Source organism: Ceratotherium simum, chromosome 37 (genome assembly GCF_057802395.1).
Source record: "Ceratotherium simum simum isolate JZ-2026a chromosome 37, ASM5780239v1, whole genome shotgun sequence".
NCBI classification, from domain to species: Eukaryota; Metazoa; Chordata; class Mammalia; order Perissodactyla; family Rhinocerotidae; genus Ceratotherium; species Ceratotherium simum.
Genome location: NC_141936.1, coordinates 25,075,244 through 25,097,031, shown reverse-complemented (window position 1 = coordinate 25,097,031; position 21,788 = coordinate 25,075,244). Strand labels below are relative to the sequence as shown.

General features: G+C 38.2%; 1 protein-coding gene across 1 annotated transcript in view; it reads left to right on the top strand.

Annotated features, from left to right (window-relative positions):
• The first annotated feature begins 4,454 nt into the window (after window positions 1–4,454).
• The window catches only part of LOC106800079 (sperm-associated antigen 16 protein-like), a 780,587-nt gene continuing 763,253 nt past the window's right edge, over window positions 4,455–21,788 (top strand). Inside the window, exon 1 of the mRNA XM_087424871.1 lies at window positions 4,455–4,603. Within this exon, the coding sequence (XP_087280997.1) occupies window positions 4,494–4,603 (110 nt within the window). The 5' untranslated portion in view covers window positions 4,455–4,493. The remainder of the gene's footprint in view (window positions 4,604–21,788) is intronic.

The window sequence follows — 21,788 nt, the reverse complement described above, 5'->3', positions numbered from 1 at the left end:
GGACATCTTAACTATGTTAATTCTTCCAATCCAAGAGCGCGGAATATCTTTCCATTTCTTTGTGTCTTCTTCAATTTCTTTCAGAAATGTTTTATAGTTTTCGGTGTACAGATCTTTCACCTCTTTGGTTAAGTTTATTCCTAGGTATTTTATTCTTTTTGTTGCAATTGTAAATGGGATGGTATTCTTAATTTCTTTCTGCTACTTTGTTGTTAGTGTACAGAAATGCAACTGATTTTTGTATGTTGATTTTGTATCCTGCAACTTTACCATATTCGTTTATTACTTCTAAAAGTTTTCTGGTGGATTCTTTAGGGTTTTCTATGTATAAAATCATGTCATCTGCAAATAGTGACAGTTTCACTTCTTCCTTTCCAATTTGGATCCCTTTTATTTCTTTCTCTTGCCTGATTGCTCTGGCTAGGACTTCCACTACTATGTTAAATAGGAGTGGTGACAGTGGGCATCCTTGTCTGGTTCCTGTTCTTAGAGGGATAGCTTTCAGTTTTTCACCATTGAGGATGATATTAGCTGTGGGTTTCTCATATATGGTCTTTATTATGTTGAGGTACTTTCCTTCTATACCCATTTTATTTAGAGTTGTTATCATAAATGGATGCTGTATCTTGTCAAATGCTTTCTCTGCATCTATTGAGATGATCATGTGATTTTTGTTCTTCATTTTATTAATGTGGTGTATTACGTTGATTGATTTGCGAATGTTAAACCATCCCTGCATCCCTGGAATAAATCCCACTTGATCATGGTGTATAATCTTTTTAACGTATTGTTGTATGCAATTTGCTAGTATTTTGTTGAGGATTTTCGCATCGATGTTCATCAGTGATATTGGCCTGTAATTTTCTTTTTTTGTGTTGTCCTTGTCTGGTTTTGGTATAAGGGTAACGTCAGCTTCGTAGAATGAGTTAAGGAGCTTCCCCCCCTCCTCAATTTTTTGGAAGAGTTTGAGATGGATAGGTATTAAGTCTTCTTTGAATGTTTGGTAGAATTCACCAGGGAAGCCGTCTGGTCCTGGACTTTTATTTTTGGGGAGGTTTTTGATTACTGTTTCAATCTCCTTACTGGTGATTGGTCTATTCAAATTCTCTACTTCTTCTTGATCCAGTTTTGGAAGGTTGTATCATTCTAAGAATTTATCCATTTCTTCCAGATTGTCGAATTGGTTGGCATATAGCTTTTCATAGTATTCTCTTATAATCTTTTGTATTTCTGAGGTGTCTGTTGTAACCTCTCCTCTTTCATTTCTGATTTTACTTATTTGTGCCTTCTCTCTTTTTTTCTTGGTGAGTCTAGCTAAAGGTTTGTCTATTTTGTTGATCTTTTCAAAGAACCAGCTCTTGGTTTTATTAATTTTTTCTATTGGTTTTTTGGTCTCTATTTCATTTATTTCTGCTCTGATTTTTATTATTTCCCTTCTTCTACTGATTTTGGGCTTTGTTTGTTCTTCTTTTTCTAGTTCCTTTAGGTGCATTGTTAGATTGTTTCTTTGAAATTTTTGTTGTTTGTTGAGATAGGCCTGTATCGCTATAAACTTCCCTCTTAGAACCGCTTTTGCTGTATCCCATAAATTCTGGCATGTCGTATTTTCATTTTCATTTGTCTCCAGGTATTTTTTGATTTCTTCTTTGATTTCTTCATTAACCCAGTCGTTGTTCAGTAGCATTTTGTTTAATCTCCATGTATTTGTGGCTTTTCTGATTTTCTTCCTATAGTTGATTTCTAGTTTCATACCGTTGTGGTCAGAAAAGATGCTTGGTATTATTTCAGTCTTCTTAAATTTATGGAGACTTGTTTTGTGGCCTAATATGTGATCAATCCTGGAGAATGTTCCACGTGCATTTGAAAAGAACGTGTATTCTTCGGTTTTTGGATGGAATGCTCTGTATATATCTACTAGGTCCATCTGTTCTAGTGTGTCGTTTAAGGCCAATGTTTCCTTATTGATCTTCTGTTTAGATGATCTATCCGTTGGTGTAAGTGGAGTGTTAAAGTCCCCTACTATTATTGTGTTACTGTCTATTTCTCTTTTTATGTCTGTTAATAATTGCTTTATATATTTAGGTGCACCTACATTGGGTGCATAGATATTCACAAGCGTCATATCCTCTTGTTGGATTGTTCCCTTGATCATTATGTAATGCCCTTCTTTGTCTCTTTTTACAGTTTTTGTTTTAAAGTCTATTTTGTCTGATATGAGTACTGCTACCCCAGCTTTCTTTTCATTGCCATTTGCGTGGAGTATCTTTTTCCATCCCTTCACTTTCAGTTTGTGTCTTTAGGTCTGAAGTGTGTCTCTTGTATGCAGCATATATATGGGTCTTGTTTTTTTATCCAGTCAGCCACCCTATGCCTTTTAATTGGAGCATTTAGTCCATTGACGTTTAAAGTAGCTATTGATAAGTATGTACTTACTGCCATTTCTTAACTTTTTTTTTTTCTCAGTGTTTTAGTAGTCCTTCTCTGTTCCTTACTTCTTCTATACAGAATTGATGGTCACTTTAGTTTGACCTCTGTCTGAAAGCTGTACTCTTTAACTCCCCTCCTCCCTCCTTTTATGTTTTTGATATCATATCTAACCTCTTTTTTGTGCATTTGTATCCATTTCCCTCTTATCATGGAAATAGATAATTTTTCCTATTTGTGGTCTTCTCTTTTCCCCTTAAATCAGTCCCTTTAACATTTCTTGTAGCACTGGTTTCTTGGTGACAAACTCCTTTAATTTTTGCTTATCTGGGAAAATTTTGATCTCTCCTTCCATTTTGAACGATAACCTTGCTGGGTAGAGTATTCTTGGCTATACGTTTTTTCCTTTTAGCACTTTAACTATATTGTGCCATTCTCTTCTAGCCTGTAAGGTTTCTGCTGAGAAGTCAGCTGATAGCCTTATGGGGTTTCCTTTGTATGTAACTTGACATTCTCTTGCGGCTTTTAGGATTCTCTCTTTATCTTTAATTCTGGACATTTTGATTATGATGTGTCTTGGTGTGGGCCTCTTTGGGTTTATCTTGTTTGGGGCTCTCTCTGATTCCTGTACCTGGATGTCTGTTTCCTTCCTTAGGTTAGGGAAGTTTTCATCTATTATTTCTTGAAATAGATTCTCTGCCCCCTTGTCTCGCTCTTCTCCTTCCAGGACACCTATAACACGGATGTTAGTGTGCTTGATGTTGTCCCAGAGGTCCCTTAGACTGTCCTCAGTCTTTTTAATTCTTTTCTCTTTTACCTGTTCACCTTGGGTAATTTCTTCTAGTCTTTCTTTCAGCTCACAGATCCGTTCTTCTGTATCCTCTACTCTGTTTTGAGTCCCTCTAATGAATTTTTCATTTCCAGTATTGTATTCGTCACTTCTGATTGGTTCTTTTTTATATCTTCCATTTCTTTGTTGACATTCTCACTGAGTTCATCTATTCTTCTCCCCAGATCAGTGAGCATCCTTAACACTCTTAGTTTGAACTCTCTGTTGGGTAGGTTGCTCATTTCTGTTTCACTTAGTTCCTTTTCTGGGGTTTTGTCCTGTTCCCTTACTTGGAATGTATTCTTTTGCCTCCTCATTTTGCCTCTTTCCCTGTGCTTGTGTCTATGTATTAGGTAGGTCAGCTACGTCTCCTGCTCTTGGATAGGTGACCTTATGTAAGTGATGCCTTAGTAGGCTTCCAGTGTGCTTCCCTCAGTTCTCAATGTTCCAGGGGTGTCCCCTATGTGGGCTACATGTGTCCTTCTATTGTGGCCTGTTAGCTCTCCCTATAGGCGCCCAGGGAGGCCGAGTTATGCTCCTGGCCAGCTGTTGTAATGCTCAGCTGCTTGTAGTTGTTGTGGGCCCTTCAGTCTCTTTATCAGGTGTGGGTAGCCCCAGCACAGTTGGCTGTAAGCTCTAATACCACATTTATGTTGCAGTATTTCTTTTAAGTGAGTAGGCCCCCAGTGTGGCAGGTTGTTAGGCTCAGGGCCTTACAATTGCTGTAAGCCTCTAGCCTATTAGGTCTCTTGTCAGCTCTCTGAGGATTGCAGCTGGGTGGGGCTGGCCCCAGGCACAGAAGCACCCAATTGTTTCAGGCTTTGGAAGGTGGGGCAAACCTCCTATGTGGGTCTTTGAGAAGCACAAGTCTTCTGCAGCTGACAAGCTCTGTTGCCCACAGGTCCACACACACAGTCAACACAGTCCTGCCCCATGTGAGCGCCCCGACCTCCCCAAGTGGACCCAGTCTCTCCACGGCGGGAGCCTCACACACTCCGCCACCGCCCCACACTCTCCACCCGTTCCTTGTGCACACACCCTGCCCTGCTCAAGTCGGCTCAGTTGCCAGGCTGCAGAGAATCCAGTCACCAATCTATGCAGACCCAAAAGTTGCCTGAGGGCTTGTTGTTGGGTGGGGCCAGTCTCTAGGGTGGGCTGCCTGCCCTGGCTGAGCTGGATTAAATAGGTGCTCTAGCGGGTGGCGCAGACCCTGGGCTAGCAGGCCTCAGGGAGAACTCCAATGGCGTCTGTGTCAGCACGCTCACACCAGGCCACAACAATGGCCGCCGCCAATGTCCCAGTCCCTGGAGAGGTGTCACCCCTCACCGAGATGCACTCAGGACCTATTAGGTGAGTCTCTTGTCACCAAAGCACTGTGCACCTTTCTTTCTGGTGATTTTAGGATGCTTTCTGCAACAGGTGAGTTTGTGCGCGGGCCCTTTAAGAGCCAGTTTTAGTTTCTTTGTGAACCGGGTTTTCTGGGGGTGCTCCCCAGTGTTTTAGTAGCAGGCACAGTCAGATATTATGCCGCTGGTCTCGATTGTGCTGGGTCCACAAAATGCCCACAGCGGGGGCGCTCCCTGGCTCAGGGCCCCGCGCCTCCAGGGAGGCTGCGTACCTGTGAGCTGCTCCCGGCGGCCGTGACGCTGGCGGCTTGTGAAGGCGGCGTTTTTCCTCTCCGGAAGGGAGTCTCTGCCTCTTCTACCCCAGTTAGGATTGTCCGTTGTTGCAGGAGTTCCTCTTATCCAGTTTTCAGTTCTGTCTCAGGGGTAATTTTTCCACGACTAGTTGTAATTTGGCTGTGTCCACGGGAGGAGGTGAGTTCAGAGTCTGCCTACGTCGCCATCTTGACTCCTAGAATTATTTTTAATAATTGATGGTGTAATACTCTCATATTGTGTTTGTGTTTAATTTGTTCAACTTTTCTGGTGGGATGATTTGACAACTTTTACATGTATGCAATGTACAGCCTATCAGATAGGTACAAGAACCTGTGAAGTTATTCTTTGAGAAAGAGAAAGGTATTAGGCAAAATAAGGTGTGAGAAGCAAGATTACTTATTTGTAGAAATCACCTAAAGTATTATCTAAGAGTTCAAAAATATTTAATCCCAATCATCTTTCAGACAAATATGAATGCTTTGTATTTAAATTAAGAACTAAGAAATTTTATTGTATTCAGTCAGAAGTAAATATGTTTTAAGAAAGGAGATCTGCATAGAGTTTAAGAAGGGAGGTCCAAGGAGTTAATTGAACTAAGTATCTCTAAAACATTGTCAGAGGGAGGTGTCTTGGTCCACAAACACACACTTTGGTTTTATGTAGTGCTGTTGTAGAGATTGATGCATCATCAATAAATCTCATGACAGTTGTCATTAAGATCTGAGATACAGTTAAATACCCTATTCTAATTCCATTTTCAAGAGGGAAACATCTTCTTATTTTATGTTCCCCTAAAGATTTGTCTGTAAAGGGAAAATGTACTGAGTTCTAGTATTTACTCTGCTTCATAGCTTTGTTCTTACTGTAAATTAATAGATTAATAGTATGTGTATGTGTATATATCAATGTTTATGAGCTTAGTTAATGTAGATCTACTGACAACTGTTTTTCCAGGCTAAACAACTAGGGTCCAAAGTCTGGAGTGTGACAGAGCAGCCCTACATTATGGGCCTTTGTGCACCTATGTAACTGGAAGCTTTCTTCTTATCCGAAGTATGCTGTCTGTGCGTAAAATAAAAAAAAAAGGAGTTGATTTAAAGGTCTTTAAAATGTCCCTGCTATTTTTCTCATTGATTTAACATATAAGAATTTTACTCTAGAGATTCACACACACGTATTGGTAAAAGATGATCATAAGATATTATGTTTAATAAAAAAATATTAGAGAGCAACTCATAAATCGAATGGTAGTGAATTTGTTAAACAATGTTTTAAAGAAATTTTTAAGAGAAAACACCTATGGTATGTTGCTACATAACAAAGTTGTATTAGTGAGTAGTATGTTTATTATGCTACCAATTTTGCAAAAGATAGCCATGTATATTTATGTGTGTACGTATATATGTGTGTATGTATGTATGTCTCTATCTATCTATTCTCCATCCACCCATCTATCAATAGAAGGATAAACATCAAAATATTAACAATGGTTCTCTTGATAGAACATGTATTTATCATTGATGTGCCATTTTTTTATAGTATGAAGACATAAAATGCTAATTTATTTTTTGTTTAATTTTATGTATTCTGACCATAAAACAAATTAAAACAAAAATATCAGTTTTCTTTTTTTAGGAGCAGTTTTTTTAAGGAACTTAAAAAAGTAAAATTTTTGTTGACTTGATAAATGATTTTTACTGGTTCCTGAGAAATTTGGACATCCCTCCTATATTACTTTATGAAACCTGAAATCCTCATTCTTTTCATATAATGTAAAACCCTTTCCGGAGACTCTGATCCATCTATACTAGCCCTAAGATTCTAGCATAGTTTATGGGGATTTAATGCTCAACAATAGCCAAGGGACACAGCCACAGTTTGGCTTGGTTTTAACAAGTACTAGGCTAGATTAAGATAATTTCATAACTTTAGTGTGATGTATAACCACATTCGATCTTATAGTATTTAACACATTTTTTTTTACAGATGATGGTCACAGATGTTACTGTAACATGCTGTCACCTCTTAGTTAGGTGTACAATGAACTTTAAAGTTGAATTTTGATTCTTTAAGGTCCGTGAAATTTATATTAAATTTCAATGTGATATGGAATATATTTGACTCTGGATATATGTAACTGAAAATAACTTGGCTATTTGCTAGCTCAGGAACTAGCAATGTGGGTTCTGTAGTTATACTGCCTGAACTTTATCATTTGCCTGTTGTATGTATTAGTCTGCTCAGGCTACCATAACAAACTACCACAGCCTGGGAGGCTTAAACAACAGAAATTTATTTCTCATAGTCATGGAAATTAGCAGTCCAAGATCAGGATTCAAGCAGGGTTCAGTTTCTGGTGGGGCTCTCTTCCTGGCTTGCAGACAGCCACCTTCTCGCTGTCTTCTCATGGCCTTTCCTTAGTGCATGCACACAGGGAAGGAGAAAGAGCTATCTGGTGTCTCTTCTTTTAAGGATTCTAATCCTATTGGATCAGGGCCTGATCCTTATGACCTCATGTAACCTTAGTTACTTATGTAAAGGTCCTTTCTTCAAATATAGTCACGTTAGGGGTTAGGGCTTCAAGATATGAATCTTAGGGGGTCACAAACATTCAGTCCGTAATACAGTGCAATCTTCTGGTAATGACTGAACTTCACTCAGGCATGATTTTCTCCCCTAACAAGTGGTCTTGAACATAGAACACCAACTCTACAGAGTTGTGTGTGAATTGAGAAATATGCAATATGTTGTATGGTAGGCACTTAATACAATCTGCTTATGTCTGTCTAGATATAATTAATATGTAATGTTACTTACATTCCTAATAATTCAATGTATTTCTAATCCGGAAGCTCAGTAAGGTTCATTTTATTGAAACCAAAGATTAAAATACTTGCTTTACCATTTAGTGATGTTTAAATTGCCATACAAATTAATATGATATATAAGAATGTTTCAGTCTTGATAATATCATTTTAATTTTAATTTTGAAAGTCCTTTGAAGAAATTACTTTCAACGATGCATGGGTATATGTATACAGGAGTATAGGGACTAATATAAAAATCTCAGTTTATTTTTTTTCAATTTTTACCCATTGCTTAAGGTTCATCTTAAGTGTCACTACCTCAGAGACAGCTTTCCTGATCAACAAGGGAATAATCCACATTATTCCCTTTATAGCGTGTTTCTTTTCTTCATAGCTTAAACCTTGATGCTCAACTTATTTTTAATAATTTGTCTCTTTCACACAAAGCTATCCTATTTGGTATTCAGATGTTTACACATTGACTTATACTCAGACTAACTGGAGAGAACATTTTCATATGAAGTTGTTAACTTTTTCTGTCAACAAAACAAGGGGAGACAGCTCAGGTAGGGGTCTGGATATCTTGAGCAGGAATGAATTTCAAATGCCACCACCTTTGAAATATCAATGCAAAAACGAATATGATTTGAAGGCCAGTTTGAGAGAAAATACCATTGTTTCCAGATTTGGAAAATATATATAGTTAATCACTCAGTGACTTCTTGAACTATAATTCTGCGTTTTCAGTCGTGTTTTGAAGTAAGTTGGTTCTAAAACCAAAATTTGATTTAGGAAAATGAATATTAGGTTCTTCAACTGCATAAATATTATTTATTTTATTTTTCTTTAACCCTGAAGCACGTGGGAAAGGATTGTTGCTGCTTAGAAAGGGCCTTTGTATCATGATGAGTTTTTCTCTGGAATTTCTTATCCTTGATATAACAATGCCTTTCTAGCATTATATTTTAAATTTAAAATTTTCTACTATCAAGCTTAAATTATTCAGGTGATACTTCTCACCTTTCAAAAGTACAGTATTTCCTTTAGCATCTCATGTTCATTCTAGTCTCATCTTTTATATAAAGTAATAGGTTAGGACTGTGTAAAATAGAGGAACTAATCTATATATAATAAAATATAAAAATACAGTGTTTTTTTCAAGCTCCTATTTTTTGTTAAAATATATGTATTCACAATACCTTGATTCTAAGTTTTGTTTTTTTTGTGTGTGAAGCCCAACAAAAGATCATAGATGTGTTTCCCCTTTAGGAGAAAAATGAAATAAAATATAACATTCTTGTTGTAGAGAAGTGCAGATTATATTTTAGCTCGACTAACTTGGTTAGCTAAAATGGTTATTAATATATAAAAGTCATACTTAAAGTTTGTTATTGCAATGATGAAGCAAATTTTCAATGGCACTGAAAAGTCATGATATGTAGAAATGCATATAAAGGAGAAAGAAGATAACAAACCAACTAGACTTTTAATAAGGTGGTATATAAATTTACTGGTTCCCTACTTCAAATATGTAGTATTAAAAAGAGAGCAAGAGAGAGAGAGACTCAAAACAAAGTAAACTTCAGTTGTCAAATTATATTGCAACAACAAATTGTTCTCTGCACTCAAGGTGCAGAGCCCTAAACCTGTCGGGTCCCGTGAGAGAACTTCTTCACATATGATTACTGAAAGAAAGGATAGAGGATTGAGCTGGTGATTCGAATCACCTGGCATAAAATTCATCGGTGTGAATTGGCATCTTAATCTGTGGTCCTAGCAATTGTGATGAAAGGAGGAACTGCCCTTGGAAGTGAGTACAGGAAGGATGGAGCCTGGCTGCATCAGACAAAGGGGAACAGGCCAGTGTTGTGCAGGCTGGGTTGACTCCAGCCTGTTGTCCCTAGCCGTTTTACCAAACACTACCAGGATTTTCCAAAAGTAAGTATCCTCCATTATAAATCATCCCCTCCTGCTGTATAGAACATGGCGTACCCTCTCTGGGGACTTCTTGTGTTTGGTGGGACCTGGAAATTTTTCATCTCCATTGCCTTTAAAGGGATACCAACACATGTACCTAGTCTTTATGGCTGGCTCTGCATTGGCTGCCAAGATTTGAAATAGCCCCATCCTACTACTGGTAACTCCCAATATCCTCGGCTTTCTTCTCTTCCATATGTATTAGTTGTATCAGCAGGGATAGTTCTCTGAGGCCCTCAGAGTGCTCTTGGAACCTGTAGAAGTTGGTTATTGGTTATTGGAGTCTGGCTGTAATGGCTTCAGCTAACTGTATATTTTTTCTTCTATTTTTTTTTTTGTGTGTGTGTGTGTGGAAGATCGGCGCTGAGCTAACATCTGCCAATCCTCCTCTTTTTGCTGAGGAAGACTGGCCCTGGGCTAACATCCATGCCCATCTTCCTCTACTTTATATGGGATGCCACCACAGCATGGCTTTGCCAAGCGGTGCGTCGGTGTGTGCCCAGGATCCGAACCGGTGAACCCTGGGCCACTGCAGTGGAGCGCAAGCACTTAACCGCTTGCGCCACCGGGCCAGCCCTTATATATTTTTTTTGTTGAGGAAAATTGTCCCTGAGCTAACATCTGTGCCCATCTTCCTCTATTTTGTATATGGGATGCTGCCACAGCATGGCCTGATGAGCGGTGTGTAGGTCCGTGCCCGGGATCCAAACCTGCGAGCCCCGGACCACTGAAGCGGAGCACATGAACTTAACCACTGTGCCATCTGGCCGGCCCCTCAGTTAGCTATTTTTAAAGCTATGTCAGGTTTAATGCTATCTATTCCTTGACCCTCTTGTCCACTATCATCTGTATATGGGGTTTTTTTTTTTGGTAAGTTTTATTACCTAACTTCCTGCCCTTTTGTCCTTGACTTGAGGTTTGTAAAGAACTTAGCATATACATACTCTGCACTCTATACTTGCAAAGATTCATTCCAAAGCTAACAAGGTCATGCATTTTGGTTGACCTATTCTCTGCTTTCTTTCGATGGATGTACCGCTTTGAGGATGGTAAACTACAAGCTCTCCAGAAGAGTCTTTTATATCTTGGCCTCCAATATTCCATTCCTAGACATGTCATTAGGCAATTTGAGGTTCAGGAACTTACACAATGAAAGTTTATTTCTCACTCAAACCTAGTCAATGGAGATTTTCCGATTCGGATAGCTTTCCTGAGCATCTCTTCTCCAAGTGGTGACTTGGGGAGTCTCAGGGATTTGGGGTCTGTTTTTGTAACACTGACATCTTCAACACATGACCTTTAAGGTTCTGAGAAGGGCAAAAAGAGAGTAGAATATCCCTCTGGAGGTTTTATAGCCAGCCCTGGGAGTGTTACTCACCACTAGAACTTAGTCACATGGTGTTGAGTTAGCTGCAAGGGAAACTGAGCAACATGTGTTAAGGTTAGTAAGCATGTAGCAGAATTTCTGTCATGTCATCTTTCTGTTTTATACTTAGGCTGGTTCCCTTCACGTTTATGAGATGACTACAGCAGCAAATGTATATCCAATAGGAAAGAGAAAAAAAGTCTCTCTTCTAACCATGGACTTTAAGTCTCCTGTTATAGCTTTGATCAGAAAGTAAATGATATATGGAGAACAGTTGAATACTGGACGAAATCAGGTTTCTATAAAGGAAGGAAGAAGCAGTGAATAGATGCCAGGCAGGTCAACTGTGACCATGATAGAGGTCCAGGCAGAATAGTATCACAAAATCCAAGAGAGAAGAGTGATTTGAAAAGATGGAGTGGCCAATATTTTGGGAAGAGTTCAAATAAGATAAGGATTTTAAAAAAGCTGATTTTGGAAATTAGATGGCCCTTAGTAAATTCAGTATAAGTAGTCGAAAAGAAATTATGAGACCCAGCCCTAAGGGACTAGTGGTTAAAGTTTGACAGGCTCCACTTTGGCGGCCCAGGTTTGGTTCCTGGGTGCGGAACCACACCACTTGTCTGTCAGTAGCCATGCTGTGGCAGAGGCTACATAGAACTACAAGGACTTACAACTAGGATATACAACTATGTACTGGGGCTTTAGGGAGAAGCGAAAAAAAAAAAAAAAAAAGAGAGAGAAAGGTTGGCAACAGATGTTAGCTCAGGGTGAATCTTTCCCAGCAAGAAAAAAAAAAAAGAAATCATGAGATTATTTCTCACGTTGTGGTTTATTGAGGAGCGCCTAGTTGCTGAGGAAATGGGCCCATGGTGTTTATTCAGAACGCTGTCCTCCATGCAGTTGACTTTCTTCCCTAAATGAATATTTCATTCTCAATAAAAGTTCAGGCTAAATACAATGAACACTGAACTGTAAAGATAACATAAAAATATTATGATAATTATAGTTTATTAAAAAGTCAATTCTATTGAAATTTAGCTAAATGTCAGTATATTATTTGTAATTTTTAACTTTTTCAATTCTCATATATCTAAAGTGAAACATAATTTATAAAATTGAAATTATTTAGTGATAGTGCAGATATAAGTCTATGCTAATTGCTCTAATAACCCAGATAATTAATTATTATGCATTCCTAAAATGGAATCCCATTAAGTTATTTTACTATGATGGATGTAATCATTTTGATAATATAAATAATCTACACATTTTTCTAGATTAATCATAGATGCTGTTCTAAAGCTGTTTTAATGTGATGAATTATAATCGTTCACTTAACACCAGCATCAAGGGTCTTTAAACGCTCTTAATAATCATATTTAAATTTTATCACTTAGAAGTAAATTAACTTTTTTATTCAAAGTAACATCATAAGATGACTTATTTTCTACAAAACACATAACTTGTGTGTAATCATGAAATGACCTAAATAAATATTCAAACTATTAAATAAACAGTTTATATTTGTAAAAACTCATGCTATCTGAATCATTGTAAAAGTTATTTTAATTAGGTCTTCCTGATCTCTTACTTGGACTCAGTAGCCTTCTACTATTTTCTCCTAATTCCAAACTTCATCCTCCAAAGTCACTAGATTCTTCTTTCGAAACAGGAAAACCTACCATGTAAGAACCCTGTTTTGATATGACTTTGATGACTTCCTGTTACCAAAGAAAGACAACCAAATTCCTCCGTACTTTAACCCCTACTTCCCTTGCTAGCTTCACATTCCATTGCTCTCAGATGGAGGACTTCCTGAGCCTTGCTTATGCATCTGCTATGTGCCCTGACACAGCATAAGGTATGTGAGCCAAAAATATTCTTGAAATAGTATCTGATTTTTTTTTTTTACTCTGGAAATTTCTCTTTCCTGTTGCCTTTATCCTAGTTGAAGCAGTTTGGTTCAGTACTTCTGCCTAGGGAAAAAATATGATAGAAAAAGTAGAGAGAGAGAGAAAAAAGAGAATCTTTCTTATTTAGGAGAGCTTCGACCCTTAGGGGAGCAGAAAAGGCTCAGGGCATAGTTAAAATACATTAGGGAAACATAATGAGTTAATAGCAGGACCCACTCTCTTTCCTTTTCCCTCCGGATAATTTTGTGAGGTCCAAGAGCATGGCAGATCTGTCCCTCATTTCCTAAGTGTAGCCCTAGGGATATGCCAAGACTCCAGACAAGAAATCACTGCATGGTGTGTCTAGACATAGCATCGCAGAGTTTCAGCCCTCCAGCATGGAATAGGGATTGCCAAATGGTTCCTGTGTTCTCAAAATGGAACAGAAGTAGCAGAAAGTGAGCTACTGAGCCAAAACAGGCCACAGGAAAGGAACCAAAGGTTCTCCTTGGGACTTTTGTGAACTATTAACAAATTGTTTTAGTGATACCTATAAAGCCAGAAGACGTTTAGGTCCTTATAGTCCCATCCCCAGTGTTAATACAGAATAGGAAACCCAAAGAAATTATGTTCAAAGGAGAAATTCAGTTGGCAGAGAAAAATAAGGAAGCTACATTTCTTGCACGCATGAAATTATACTCTGAAATTCACATCAGCTATGGAAATTTGTACATAGTTCTTTGTGTGTATTTAAGTAATGGTATAATAAAAATAATCAATTCACCACTGAGGTCCAATCATTTTTCCTTTTAATAGTTACCCATACATTTTACTAAGGTTTGATAACAAAATGAAGCCCGAGTTCTTTTGTATATTTCTTGAAAAATGAACTGATATTAATACTTTTTTACTTTTAAAGAGAATGATCTACATTTCTTACTTTCCTTGTAAAGAATGACTCTAAGTTACAGGTTGATTTATAATTACTCATAGTCCTTTCAATCATCGATTTATAGACTCATTTTTTTCATTCATTCTAGAATACCTATTTAGCTATTAATATGTGTCAGGCATTATTATAGATGGTGGAATTACAGAAATACAGTTCCTATCCTCAAAGAACTCAAAGTCTAGTGGAGTGACATACTTATAAAAACAATATAATCATCACTTAGGGGCCGCCTAAAGCAAATTGTAAGGTGGTGTGGAATGTCAAAAAAGTTCCCTGTTGAGTTGGCCTTTGAGTATAAGCATTGAGAAATGTATATATTAGATGAGGGGGGCAGAATTTTTTTAAGAGAATAATTTGGTTGCTTTTTCATTAAATGGGAAACATGGGAAAAGTTTCAATGTAATTGATTTTCATATTAATGAATTTATTTAATGCACTGTGATCTACTATCACTTTTTGCATTGGAAACATTCCTGAAATGTTGAATATAAAGCTTGTAATTTTATGCCAATTCATCCCCTTACACTTTCTTATTGACTTAACATTTTGTCCTTGAGCTATAATTAAAACTAGGTCTAAGAATTTTAATGTTTACTCCTAGGAACAATCTCTCTTCAGTGTTAAATGTCTTTGTATTTAATTCTCCTGTACAATCTATGCAAGAAAAGAAAATGAAAGCCAACATGTTTTTATAGGATAGTGTTTGTTTTGGGTTGAAGTGTGTCTCCTAAAAAGATATGTTGAAGTCCTAACCCCTGGTACCTGTGAATGTGATCATATTTGGAAATAAGGTCTTTGCAGATATAAAGAAGTTGAAGTCATACTGAATTAGGATGGATCTAATCCAATACAACTGGTGTCTTTAAAAGAGAAGCCACATACCGCCCCTGCCACACACACACAGAGAACGCCGTGCGACAGTGGAGGCAGAGATTGGAGTTATGCTGCCGCAAGCCACGGGGTGACAGGCTGCAGGCCACCATCAGAAGTTAGGAGAGAGTCATAGGACAGTTTCTCCTTCACAGCCTTCAGGAGGAACTGGCTTTGCCTGTACCTTAACTTCAGACTTCTAGTCTCCAGAACTGTGAAAGAATAAGTTTCTATTCTTTTTAGCCACCCACTTTGTGATACTTTGTTATAACAGCCTTGGAAATCAATCCTGTGGTAATTCCCATTGCCTTGCTCATAGACTTCTTGAAGACAAAACTTTCCCCCCCACAAAACAACAAGCCATCCACAAGTTTTGCTTTCGTTATTCATTTAAATAACTTGCGATTATTCTATGTAACTTCCCAAGTAAATTATTGTCACCCCAGGTTTGTCTGAAAGCAATCACTCAGATGGAGTTCCAAGTGTGTTTGTTAAAGATAAACAACAAATATCACCCTTAGACCTGGGCAAATTGTCTTCCTGCTCTTGCCCTGAGCCTCAGAGGGTCTTACCATTTGGAGTGAGTTGGCATTTTTAGTTTTCCTTTGGTATCTGAGAATGTCTGGGGCTGGCAGTGCCATCTGCTGGACGACATGCTTGTCAGGGTGCCCCATCCCCATTTCTCTTTTTTGAAGTCTTCTCTTATCCTCCACCCTACGTGTGTATTCACCCAGATGCCCCAAGGATTTCCTGAACTTGTGCCTTGGGGATCTTTTCAGGACCCCAATGTCTAGGTCCTGGTTCCAGGAAGGTGGCCTGGTCAGCGAATTGCTCCTGCTTACTGGTATGGTAATTCTTCCACAGGTCACACAGGATTGGGCTGCCAGAATGGGGCTGACATGCTGATTTTGGGTGACTTCTCACTCAAATTGGACAATTCAGGGATCTGGGTGTGGACTCTTGTCCATCTATGTGTCAGCTCTCACCTGTCCACCTTCTGACTTGCAGTGCTGATTCTAGTTTATAGCCTCCAAGGACAGTCACTCCACCTCCTCCTCAGGCTTGGAAGCGTGTTTTAGGCAGTCTTTCAGGATGGCGGGGCCTAAATCCTTTGAGGGTTTTGAGACTCCTGCTGCACACAAAGCCATAGGCCCCTCGAGTTGATGACATCTCTTTTGTCCAATCCACGTGGTTATATTATATACTTCTGGGTCAATCTTAAGCCATTTCTAGTGAGGGACAGACAGTCCTTACATGAATGGGACTGCTCACAGGCTTTGCCTATCCTCCTGGCTGGTGGTGGTGTGTAGAGGGCCAGGGTTAACACAGAAAGGGATCATATTCTAGAAATTCACTGATTATGGCCTAAAGAGTTTGACAGTAGTTATGTTTGAAAGTGTGTTGTTTTACATTTATGCTGCTCCCATGGTGTATTGTGTTGCTTTACATTTATGTGTTACCATTCCAAATGGTGAAGTTAGCATGACCACAAAATAAAATTATTGTTCTTGCTTTTCTACATGCTCTGGGTAAGACTTGCATTTGTGGTCCACATCAATGAAGCATAGCAGGGTGCTTTGAGAGTGTCATTGGAAACTAATATTCATGACGGATGATGCAGCGTCATGAGCAGTAACATGCGCATCAAATAATAAATGGAATTAGAGAACTGCAGAGCCAAGAATATCCGTACGGCTCAATATAAACATGTTCTGAAGAGGATGCCATTGTGAATAATAATAGCATCACTGTCTCTTTCCTGTGACTAGATAAAAGAATCTAGCCACAAATGGCACATTTGAGAGTAAAGAACAAAGAGAGTGTTCCAGAATCTCAATGAGAAGAGATAGAGCTGATTTAGTAATAAATATATAAGTACTTCTCTATTCTTCATTCTGAATCTTTATTGATAAATCATTGTACCTCACATGAGACAATGTATTTTAAATAAAATTGTTGTTATAGACAAGACCTCAAAAAAATAAAAATTGCCCTGGGCCACCTATCCCCTAGGGGCGGTCCTGTCAATAGCTGTGAAATGGAGGGGTGAGGGGACCAGGACTGGTCCCAGGGAAAAGTGGACAAAGCCTCAGCCAACACAGGGGGCTTTTACCCCTTGTCTGACTGAAATGGACTGGCCTTTAAACACTGTCTCTTTCTCGGTTACTGGCCGGTGGAGGGATATGACCTTGGGCAAGGTAGCCCTCAGCAGCTCTGAGGCCGACCCTGAAGGAGCTGAGTGCTGGACACCCTCTGCTGTTCACACTCCCCAGTGCTGGGCGTTCCTTGAAATGGGGGTCTGGGTGGCACATCTTTGTGGCTATCACACTTGTCACTCCAGATGCACATTTTAGAGAGGTTTGCAAATGGAGCTCGAATATATTCTAAAATGCCTAAAACAAACAAACAAACAAATACATACATACAATTTTATATGCTTTCAAAATTATGGAGAGGCAGAGAGTGAAATAATTGTTATTAATTTAGTGCCTATTAATTGCTCATCATTAAATTTAAAAAAATTTTGTCAAAATAATTGATTTCCAAATTTACCAATTAATTTGATAATGTTCTAATTTTCAAGCATCTAATTTTCTACATTACCTCTCCCCTACTCTTGGACTTGAAAGTGTTTTCTTAAATATATAGATTTAGATATACTTAATTTTTTACTTGTTCCAAATTTTATAATTAACCAGGTCATACATGAATGTGTTTTAAAAGAGACAAAGAATACCACAGTATAAAAATAACAAAATAGCCCTTGTTTTTCAGGAAAGAAACAAAGATGCTTTTGATTTTATTCTACTTACCTGATTTCATGTATAGATTGTAGGATGCCTTTCAATCTTAGAGATCTAAAAGGAGAAAAAATATCTTAGAATTGATGAAGTATGATATTTTAACTTTTTATGTAACGTTATAAACCAATATTACCTCAATAAAAAAAATTAAAAAGAGCAATGTATTTCTGGCAAAATAATTCTTAGAACATCAAAACAAAACAGTCAACAAAACAAAGCCAGACAGCTGTAAAATAGCCCTTTGCGATCTAATCTTCCTCATTTCAAATTCTCGTTCTCCAAAATCAGGCACTTTTACCTATTTACCTTTATTTACGACTACGTTTCTAAATAACCTCCTTTTAAAATTGATTTTTCTATTTTAAACTTTGTTTATTCATTTCCGAATGTAGAAGACCTAGCTTGCTTAAATCATTGCACACCTCTTTTTCCTCCACCCACCCACACACTTTCTTTCCTCCAGCCTGCCAATTTATAATTGTATCATAATTTTTTCATTAATTCAATAATCAGTATTTACATCATATGACCATGGAAGTTCTGTTTTCAGCTGAATCCAGTTGTGATAATGTTTCCTCCTTTGCACAACCTTTACTCCTCTTGGATACAGACATCGTTCTTGCAACCCTCTGTCCTCTGCCCAGCCTGGACCACTTGCTCTCCGGGTTGGCTGCACAGCTGTCATCTCAGAGCTTCCTTTTGGCAGCATCCTAGGAAATTCCTTGGCCTCTTTCTATTCAATCCATTTTCTAGACACCATATTTTGTTCTTTCTTGATTTATCCCTCATTTCAGTGCCGTACATTGTAGGAGAGGAAAGACTTTCCCTCTACCTCTTAGGTTCAATAGCCGGGTCTATGAAATACACTGAAAACAGGCTGATTAATATGAGAAAGGTATACAAATTTATTTATTTTTGGTATTAAGTGCACAGTGACATCACAGGGGAAAAGAAAGTGAATACCCAAAAAAGTGATGAGATTTGAGAGATTATATACTTTTTTAATAGGGGAAGAGGAGGGGGAATATGGCCACCCAGGGGAGAGTAAATGATTTTTAGGAAAGGTGAATGGGCCTTTGGAAGAATAGATGTGAGATGTTAGAGTTTGTGACGGTTTGTCTGGGTGCGGTGTTGACTTCTAGTCTCCAGTCCTGTGATAAGTCATCTTCCCTGGTTGAGAAGACTCCTGGGGAGGGGATTCATGATGCTTGAGTTCCTTTTGGAGGATCTGTCTTTAGGCAGATAAGGGGAGTTCAGAGAAAGCCCCTGCCTGCATTTGCTGTTTTTCAGTGCCATCGGTTCAAAATAATCCTTATGCCAAAGAAGCACATTTTAGAGTGGCTTATTCTGCCACCATATTCTGGCTTTATGAGAAAGAAGGCAAAGAAGAAGGTTTTGAGAACTTGAAATTCTGAAAATGTCTTTATTCTTCATACTTGATTATTTGAGCAAGTTCCAAGGTCAAAAATAGCTTTTCCTCAGAATGTTGAAGAATTACTACAATGTCGTATAGCTTGAGAATCTGTATGGGGCTTGTCAAGACGACCTCGGTGTAAGGTGGGGAACCTCCAAAGGACACTATCCAGAGGTGTTTTCTCGAGGCTGATTTGTGTTTTCTAGAGAAGCATCCAATGCCCTGCTTTGGCTGAAGGGGAGAGCATGGCTGAAAAATCTCGTTATTCAAAATTTAATTTCAGTTAATCCCTCTGTTGTCAGTATAGCCTCTCACCCTGCCTTTCAGCTGGGCCTGGTATCCTTGAGGCCATATCCACCACAGCTCAGTGTCTTCATAGCGTAAACATTTTGCCTTCTTCCAAGGAGGTTGCACAGGTTGAGGGAGGGCATCAGGGAGTCTTACTGTTGTCGATGTAAAATTTCAACAACACTGCCACTTTCCAGCTTTACTTTCCAGCCTCGTATTCTGTATATTTTCCAGCTTCTGGGAGAAAGAACTGGCTTGCTTGTTGTGCATGTTACCCCTGCAAGCTGTTTGCTTTCAGCCTTCTCTGGACTGCTCAATATGCTTTGCAATTTCCAAAATTTCATCTTCTCTCTACTGCTATTGCTCTTTTATGTTTTCTATGACTCTGTGGGATTTTTGTCTATTTACTCCTGTCATTTTAGTTGAGTTTTGAGGAAAGGAGTTAAGCAGTTACATCCATTGTGTCGTTTAAATTGCAACTTCTGGTCAACAATTTCAGGGACATTCCCACGTTTTTGTCTCTCAGCTAAAGGATTTCTCTTCCTGAAATTACAAATATTGATAATAGTACAAAAAATTAGGATTAAATTTGGTAAAGTGAAGGTTTTTATTTCATTTTCTATTCTAAAAGCAGACCTGAAAAACAAAAGTGGTATGCAAAAAAAAAGCATACACACAGAAAATAAGACACCAATATTATGAAACTAGACATCAGCCACAACTCCCAAAAGAATACTGTAAAGAATAGCTTAGGAAATATAGGAAATAATACAGGAAAAAGGCAACAAATTATGAAAGTAAGGGTGCTAAGAACACAAACGTTTTTAAATTTCTTGCAGTATGCAGAATTTTTCTTTTTTTCAAAATTATTTCATTGAGGTCATATTGGTTTATAACGTTGTGTAATTTCAGGGGTACATTATTATATATCAGTTGCTGTATAGATTGCATCGTGCTCACCACCAATAGTCTAGTTTGTTTGTTAGTTGCCAATCTTTCTCTTTTTGCTTGAAGAAGATTGTCCCTGAGCTAATATCTGTGCCAGTCTTCCTATATTTTGTATGTGAGATGCCGCCACAGCATGGCTTGATGAGTGGTGTGTAGGTCTGCACCTAGGATCTGAACCCGTGAACCCCAGGCCACTGAAGCAGAGTGTGTGAACTCAACCACTAAACCATCGGGCCAGCCCCCCAATAGTCTAGTTTTTGTCCGTCACCGTACGTATGTACCCCTTTACCCCTTTCGCCCATTATCTCACCCCATCCCCTGTGGTAACCACTAATCTGTTCTCTTGATCCATGTGTTTGTTTATCCTCCACATATGAGTGAAAACATACGGTGTTTGTCTTTCTCTGTCTGGCCTATTTCACTTAACATAATACCTTCAAGGTCCATTCATGTTGCTGCAAATGGGATGATTTTGTCTTTTTTATGGCTAAGTAATATTCCATTGAATATATATATCACATCTTCTTTGCCCATTCATCAGTTGATGTGCATGTGGGTTGCTTCCATGTCTTAGTTATTGTGAATAATGCTGCAGTGAACATAGGGGTGCATAGAGCTCTTTGTACTGTTGATTTCATGTTCTTTGGATAAATGCCCAATAGTGGGATAGCTGGATCATATGGTATTTCTATTTTTAATTTTTTGAGAAATCTCCGTACTCTTTTCCATAGTGACTGCACCAGTTTGCATTCCTATCAGCAGTGTATGAGGGCACTTTTCTCCACATCTTCTCCAACATTTGTTATTTTTTGTCTCGTTAATTATAGCCATTCAGACAAGTATAAGGTGATATCTCATTGTAGTTTTGATTTGCCTTTCCCTGATAATTAGTGATGTTGAATATCTTTTCATGTGTTTGTTGGCCATCTGTATACCTTCTTTGGAAAAATGTCTGTTCATGTCCTCTGCCCATTTTTTGATCAGGTTGTTTTTTTTGTTTGTTTTTGTTGAGTTACATGAGGTTTTTTTTTTTTTTTATATATATTTTAGAAATTAACCCCAGTCAGATATATGCTTTGTAAATATTTTCTCCCAGTTGGTGAGTTGTCTTCTTTTTGTTCATTGCTTCCTTTGCCTTGCAGAGGCTTTTTAGTCCAATGTAGTCCCAGTTATTTATTTTTTCTTTTGTTTCACATGCCTGAGTAGACATGGTATTTGAAAAGATGCTGCTAAGACTGATGCCAAAGAGTGTACTGCCTATATTTTCACCTAGTAGTTTCATGGTTTCAGCTCTTACATTCAAATCTTTAATCTATTTGGAGTTAGTCTTTGCATATGGTGTAGGATAATGGTCGACTTTCATTCTTTTGCATGTGGCTGTCCAGTTTCCCCAACACCATTTATTGAAGAGACTTTACTTTCTCCATTGTATGTTCTTGGCTCTTTTATCCAAGACTAGCTGTCCATAGATATGTGGTTTTATTTCTGGGCTTTCAATTCTGTTCCAATGATCTGTGTGTTTGTTTTTGTGCCAGCACCATGCTGTTTTGATT